This window comes from Octopus sinensis, unplaced genomic scaffold, assembly GCF_006345805.1.
Source record: "Octopus sinensis unplaced genomic scaffold, ASM634580v1 Contig14783, whole genome shotgun sequence".
NCBI lineage: Eukaryota > Metazoa > Mollusca > Cephalopoda > Octopoda > Octopodidae > Octopus > Octopus sinensis.
The window spans coordinates 4227-12204 of NW_021833382.1; the positions used below are offsets into that span (position 1 = coordinate 4227).

The 7978-nt window shown below is 37.5% G+C and overlaps 1 protein-coding gene across 1 annotated transcript; it reads right to left on the reverse strand.

Moving 5' to 3' along the window:
• Positions 1 to 6314: 6314 nt before the first annotated feature.
• Positions 6315 to 7346, reverse strand: LOC115230181 (suppressor protein SRP40-like). Its single transcript, XM_029800390.1, has one exon. The coding sequence runs from the start codon at positions 7344 to 7346 to the stop codon at positions 6315 to 6317; it is 1032 nt and encodes a 343-aa protein (XP_029656250.1).
• Positions 7347 to 7978: the final 632 nt, after the last annotated feature.

The window sequence follows — 7978 nt, forward strand, 5'->3', positions numbered from 1 at the left end:
GTTGCGGGTTCAGTCCCACTGCGTGGCACCTTGGGCAAGTGTCTTCTACTGACCAAAGCCTTGACAACCGATGCTGGTGTGTTTGCGTCTCCGTAACTTAGCGGTTCGGCAAAAGAGACCGATAGAATAAGTTCTAGACTTACATAGATTTGCTCGACTAAAAGCGGTGCTCCAGCATGGTCACAGTCAAATTACTGAAACAAGTAAAAGAGTAAAGAGATATATGGGGGTGCAAGAGAGTAGGGTGGTGAATGTATGAGTATGTGTGTACACGAATCCAATTAAGTATGCGTGCATAAACATACTTGCAGCAAAAGCTTGTATGGTTTGAGTACATATACATATAACACAACCAAACACGTAAATATGCGTGTTGATGGTTGCGCTTTGATATATATGTGGTGATAAGTGGAGTATCACAAGACAACGTTCTGGATCTCCTTGATCCTCATGTTGCTGTCACACATGACAGAAATATATAACCAGAGATAATCAGCAGATCTCCTCGTGTCGCTAATCTGACACTCTCTATGGAGTAGAAGTAATAGAATAAATGGCAAACAAATGCAGTAATCGATTGAGACAACATTATTATAAACAAGCATTGAAGCGTCGGGTTAACTTGATTTATGTTTAGAAATTGAGAAAATCTTGAACGCAGGGGGAATAGCTGTGAGAATAGCTTTAAGAAAATCAGGTTTAAAAAATCCCCTAAAGACAGATAAAAGTGGCCAACGGCCGTTAGAGAGAATAAAACTCTGTGTCTCTCAAATTGCGAGAGTTCGACTCTCTGTAGCCACCGTTTGTTACTTTTTCTGTCTTTAAAGTTATTTTTACACGATTTTCTTAAAGCTGCTTTGACAGTTATTCTCCTACGTGCGAGATTTTCTTAATTTCTGAAAGTATACCAAAATCGATTAATTCAACGATTCGCTTGCGCTGACAGCAACCCCAGTGCCTTCATATTAAATCAGTTTGTGGGAGCTTTGAATTTACGCAACCATCTGCTATGGTTTCAACCATATTGTGGGGTTTTATTTCTTTGTCCTCAGGATTATCCTTCCGACGGATTTTATTATAGAGTGTCCTAGCTACAACGTCATGTCTTATCGGTAGATAATACCGTGATGGCATTTTCGGACAACTGCTAATGATGTGGGTGATATCTTCAGTGTGAACTCCACAAAGTCTGCATTAGTTGTCACATTTTACTGCTTTTCCCGCATCTCTATCCCTTTTGTGCATCAAGTACTTGGTTGATATTTTCTGTTCTTGGATTGTAAACGCGTACCCTTCAAAGTGGGAGGTAGTAATCCGGCTATTCGTCCATGATAAACTGCTTTGATGATCGATATTACCATCATCTCGAAGCTTTCTACAAACATTTCCATGCATGGTCTTCTGCTGATATGGGATCATCCTTTCATCTGATGATACGTTGCGGTAGAGTCGTGCGACTTCTTTGGGCATGTATTCTAGGTTATCAAACAAAGAGTGTTGCTCAAGGAGTTGCCTTCCAAGTCTTATGATGTTATCAGCCTCATTTACGCAAACTTGGTCAAGGGATGCACTTCGAAACTAGGTTGTTAAAAGATGTTGCCGAAGGGATATGATGCAGCTTTCAAAGGCATTTTGGATCGATGTTAAGCCTCTGCTGCTTTGTTTTCGTTTTAGGTTGAAGCGGTCTACGCCACTGTTTATGTGGAAATTATGCGTGCTTGTTAGTATTTTTCGGGTATGTATGTATGTATGTATGTATGTATGTATGTATGGTCCCTCAACCCTTTTATCAACCCTATTATCTCCCCTTATTTCGCTCTCGCGTCTCATGTTGGATCTTTGACCTCTGGCCGAAATCAGATCGCCATGTTGATTCGTTAGCTACTGCACGCATTTTTTTTCTCTCCTTCTTTCTGTGTTTTTCTCTCTCTCTGTATCTTTCTGTTGAAGAGCGTAGGCTCGAAACGTTAAAGACTTGTTTTATTTATATTTCCTGAGCGCCATACTAATACAATTGTTCGTTTGTTTTCCACCTGCCTTCGTCTTTTGTTTATTTTCATAAAGCTTCCTGTTATGTATGTATGTATGTATATTTGTACGTATTTGAAAATATAATGACAATTCACTTTAAACTGTGATAAGCTGAGCAACAGCGAAAACCGGTCCGTAAGATCTGATTCTTCTACTGCAAAACTTTTGGCTACAACGTGCACAAAAATTTATTTAGTATTTATGAGAAAAATGATTTTCTTTTTTTTTTTTTCTAAACGGAAAGTTTTCAGTTATATGTGATTCTCTCTATTTTTTTTTTTTTTCTGTTGTGAGTGTAAACTCACCTCGTGAAAATGTACACCAATATTTTTACAGCAAAATTCATATTTAAACGTTTATGCGAAAAATCTAATTTTGTGTTTTTAATTTCACATGCATAAATGTTAAAATATAAAACTTGTTCTATTCAAATATAGTGTGTGTGTGTATGTGTGTGTGTGTGTGTGTGGTGTGCGTGTGTGTGCGTGTGTGTGCGTGCGTGTGTGTGTGTGTGTGTGTGTGTGTGAAGATTTTGCACATTTTCCACGTTTCTTAGTTTTCCTACACACACACATATACACTCACATATATAAGTGCGTATATCTGTATGTATATATATATATATATATATGTGTGTGTGTGTGTGTGTGTGTATGTATTTATGTATGCGCATATATATATATATATATATATATATACATGCACTTATATACATATATACACAATTACAGATAGATAGATAGATAGATAGATAGATAGATAGATAGATAGATATGTATTTATACATTATCCATGCTTTTATAGAGCTGCACGCCACTGTTGTATGTGCGTGTGTGCGTGCATGCGTGCGTGTGTGCGTGCATTCGTGCGTGTGTGTGTAAGAGAGAGAGAGAGAGAGAGAGAGAGAGAGAGAGAGTGCGCGTGCGCACACGTACGTCGCGTTACTGCTACACGTACGCAGAGATTCTAGACAGCATCTATAGAAAGGCCACTTGACTGATCGGTATAGAAACATTCACAAGCACGTTCTGGCATCTAACCTGTAGACGTGCTCTCTCTCTCTCCTATCTTTCTCTCCTTCTCTCCCTCCGTCTCTCCCTTCTTCTCTCTCTCTCTCTCCCTCTCTCTCTCTCTCTCTCTCTATCTCTCTCTACCTCCCCTATAATGTCCTCTGTTCCTTGGTCTTCGCAGGTCTTTTCCCCGCGCCTTCGCTCATGTCCCCCGACCCTCTCGTCTCTTCTCATCATCATACTCGCTATATCCACCTCCCATTCTTGTAACTGTCCATTACGCCCAGTCCTACCTTCCCATGACAACTAATCATTTTAATCTCCTCCACGCTAGCAGTTTCACCCGTCTTCAAGGGCCTACAAATTCTACGTAGCGGGACACTGTCCCTTACTTCCAACTCGGAAAAAGGCCTGCTAGCAAGATATGAAAGGTTCTCCATGAAAGGTTCTCCACCTCTTCACCACCAAGATTCCTTGTATTTATATCATATGTATATTGTCGCATTTGATGGCATATAAGACGCACCGCTTTCATTTGTTCTTGTCTTTTTTATCCACAGGCGTAGGAGTGGCTGTGTGGTAAGTAGCTTGCTTACCAACCACATGATTCCGGGTTCAGTCCCACCGCGTGGCACCTTGGGCAAGTGTCTTCTACTATAGCCTCGGGCCTTGTGAGTAGATTTGGTAGACGGAAACCGAAAGAAGCCCGTCGTATATATGTATATATATATGTGTGTTATCTCCTCTACTATCCCTCTAGCGTCTAACGTCTGACTTCTGCCTGAAATCAGAACGCCATGTTGGACCGTTAGCTCCTACACGCATTTTTTTCTCTCCTTGTTTCTTTTCTGTGTATCTTTCTGTCGAAGAGCGTAGGCTCGAAACGTAAAAGACTTGTTATTTCTATTCCTGAGCGCCATACTAATACAATTGTTTGTTTATACTCCACCTGCCTTCGTCTTTTGTTTATTTTCGTAAACCTTCTCGTTATATATATCTATATAATATATATATATATATATATATATTAATATATATATATATATATATATATATATATATATATATATATATATATATATAGTTATGTTGTGTATAGTTTGTATGTCTGTGTTTGTCCCCCCCAACATCGCTTGACAACCGATGCTGGTGTGTTTACGTCCTCGTAACTTAGCGGTTTGGCGAAAGATACCGATAGAATAAGTACTAGGTTTACAACGAATAAGTCCTGGGGTCAATTTGCTCGACTAAAAGGCGGTGCTCCAGCATGGCCACAGTCAAATGACTGAAACACGTAAAAGAGTAAAAGCGAGTAAAGGGTAAATTAGTAAAATGCGTAGCTGTGTGGTAAGAATACCAACAGGTATTTATTTTCAGCTAAGTGTAATAGATCAACTTTTTTGTCTTGCTCAAGAACATAGTATGCCACCTGGTTCGATAATTGAACCCATGATCTAAAGATTGTGACCCTAACAACTTAACCACTTAGCCACTGGCCTTTATAAGACTGACAAAAGAATTATAAACAACCTTATAGAGCAGAAATTTCTTACGTTAATGATAAGCGACAAATAAACAAAACGTCGTTGTAATTTTAAAAGCTTACACGATTGGCTTTTAATGTGGATTCATTCACCAAAATGTGGTCTGTTTATCAACAATAATTTGTAAATAGTTTTTCGTACCCCGAAGTATCTTTTAATATTTTGTCTCTCAATATTCTTAGGATTCCATGGAATTTTTCTCTTGGAGACCTAATGTGTACTCACTACAAGAGTCCAATTTATTTGGATCGTTCCTAGCTTTTTAAAAAGTGATTGTTTTACATTATTCTCACTTTGATATTAAGGCGGTGAGCTAGCAAAATCGTTAGCACGGCGGGCAAAATACTTAGCGGCGTTTCGTCCGCCTTTGCGTTCTGAGTTCAAATTCAGCCGACGTCGACTTTACCTTTCATCCTTTCGGAGTCGATAAAATAAGCACCAACTGAGCACTGGGGTCGATGTAACTGACTTAGCCCCACCCACGGAATTGCTAGCCTTGTGCAAAAATTCGAAATAAATATTTATTCTTAACTTAAGGCGGCGAAATAGCAGAATCTCACATTTAGTATGCCGGACAAAATGCTTAATGACATTTTTGTCCGATTTTACATTCCATGTTCTAATTCTGCAATGGTCGACTTTGCCTCCTATCTTTTCGGGGTTGACATAATATGTACTAGTCGAACACAGGTCGATAAAGTAAGTAGCACTTGGTCTATGTAATCGAAGCATATGTAATCGACTTGCCCCCTCCTCCGAAATTGCCAGCACTGTACCAAAATTTGCAACCAATACTTAATTTTTAACTTAAGGCTGTGAACTGGCAGAATCGTTAGCACAACGCGCAAAATGCTTTGCAGCATTTCGTCTGTCCTTATGCTCTGATTTCGAATTCTGCCAAGGACGACCGCTATTAATTCTTAACTTTGATGCAAATCCCACTTTTACAAGAAAGGAATATTAACGAGATAATCGATCCAAATACATTTTTCTGGCACATAATCGAAGATGAGAAGATTTGAACTGGCATAACCAAATCTTTTAGTCCGCCATTTTACCGTTTCTAACAAACTACCATTCATTAATATAAAAGGCATCTAAGAAGTTTTACTACGTTTTAATAGTTATTTTAGTACGTTGACTTCGCATGTACTTAGGTCGTCTAACTAAAAGCTTTTGCCTAGAGGAAATTGTCTAAACTCTACTGCATCTTACACTCGAGAAGACAGGAGAATTCTATAGACATTTGATGTATGTGACAATCTGGAAGGTGGAAGTTTGTAGATAAGCTTTTTAGAGCACAATTTTCCGACAGAACAGATAATAATCAGTCTTCCCACATTATCATTATTACACATATTACACTAATGGATGGAAAATATTCTGCTCTCCTCACAATACAAACTAATAAGAACAAACTATCAGATCATTTAATATTTCCAGCCTTTATTTCATTTTATTCTTTAATCAAGTATTAAGTTTATTACCTTTAGCTGATACTAAAAATAAGATGGCGACAACCATCAGACATTGACTCAACTGTTTGCTTTTAAATGGATATTAGGACAGCTTTGACGCCAACCGTTGCTTGGTAAATATTTTACCTCTCTGCTTATTATTTTTTCCTTCTAAAATTTAATGAATATGTCAACTAAACTCACTTTTATTGAATAATTTTACGTGTATCTTTTTTTAAACTTTCCTTATTTTGTTGCAAGATGTGTGAGTCTTACTTGTATTCGCAGGTTTTTCTGATGAAAACAGTTTCATGGAGAGAATCTGAAGAAAAAGAACTATCTGATGCATCTTTCGAATTCCGAGGAGGGCAATTTTTGTTGCGGAGGTCAATAAATTTGTCAAGAAGTCTCTTCGTTAGATCTTTCATGGGTATTGAAACTGATTTTATAGAAACATCACTGCTGGTTCCTGATGACGATTTCTTCGCCGAACTCTTCCTCCGTCTGTTGCGAAGTTTTGCTTCGGAAATATGTTCCGACTCTGAACTCATATACTGGTTGTTCTTATAACGAGATATTCGATACATTTTTTTCTTGTCCTGAATTACATCTTCTGATCGTGTGATGAAATTAAGGTCCGAGACTGAGAAGTCAGTGCTGGAGCTCGCTTTTACAACAGTAGTTTTCCTCTTTTTAGTCCTGGCTTTAGTCTTTTTGCCAGAACTAGTGAGTATTGAATGGTCCGAATGCAAGATGGAGCATTCGCTTCCTGAAGGAGTTATGACTTTAATTGATTTCCTAGTGCATTTTTGTTTGCGATATTTGACATTTCTATCTTCATCACTGTCACTCGAAGACGAATTAAGAATATTCGAACAATCTACAGACTTTCTCTTCGAATTTAAACCGTTTTTCTGTATTTTGTTGTTTGAAAATTCGTTATCTGAGTCACTCTCAGAGGATTCAGAGGTGGAGGAAGAGCTGCTAAAATTATCCTTCTCTGATAATCTAGTAGCCAGTCTTTCTAGAGAATCTTTTACTTTACGAAGTTGCCGGTTAAAATCGTGTAAAATTAACTCCTGCCTGTTGGCTCTTAACTCATCGGAGAGGGAAACCACATTTCTCATTGAATCTACCTTGGAAGTATTACCTCTATCACAATTCGTTACATCTTTAAATGAACTTCTCGAAACAGACCCAGTTTCAGAATAAGTGTGAAAGGCCTTGTTTTTATATACATTTTTTGAACCTATTGAAGACGCATCCGGTGGAAAAGAGGTATTTTCAGAATCAGCTCGAGACATGATTAATACTTTTGTTTTTGAGTTGTTTCCTTCTTCTTTTTTTTTTGTTTTGATTTTGATTTTGTTTTCGTTCTTTTTACTTTTGTTTTTTGTTTTGTTATTTGTTTTTGGTTTTTTTTTTACGGAAGAATCTTTTATGTTACGAAAAATTGATAAAATTCTATATTATGTCCAAATTAACAAAAATTCGAAACAATGCTTTTTGTTTTAATTTACATATAGGAAAAGTTTCTCTAGACGTTTCAAAGACTTTTCAAAATATGCAGGAAAAAAATCTTACGTCCGTTTCACTAGTCTTTTGGAAATTCATAACCGTATTGAATGCTCTTGGAGAAATATCGAAACCTGCAATTAGATAGATAGATAGATAGATAGATAGATAGATAGATAGATAGATAGATAGATAGATAGATAGATAGATAGATAGATAATAGATAGATAGATAGATAGATAGATAGATAGATAGATAGATAGATAGATAGATAGATAGATAGATAGATAGACATACAGACAGACAGACAGGCAGGCACAGGCGGGCGGGCGGGCGGACGGACGGATAGATGGATATATAATATATATATAGAGAGAGAGAGAGAGATAGATAGATAGATAGAGAGAGAGAGAGAGAGAGA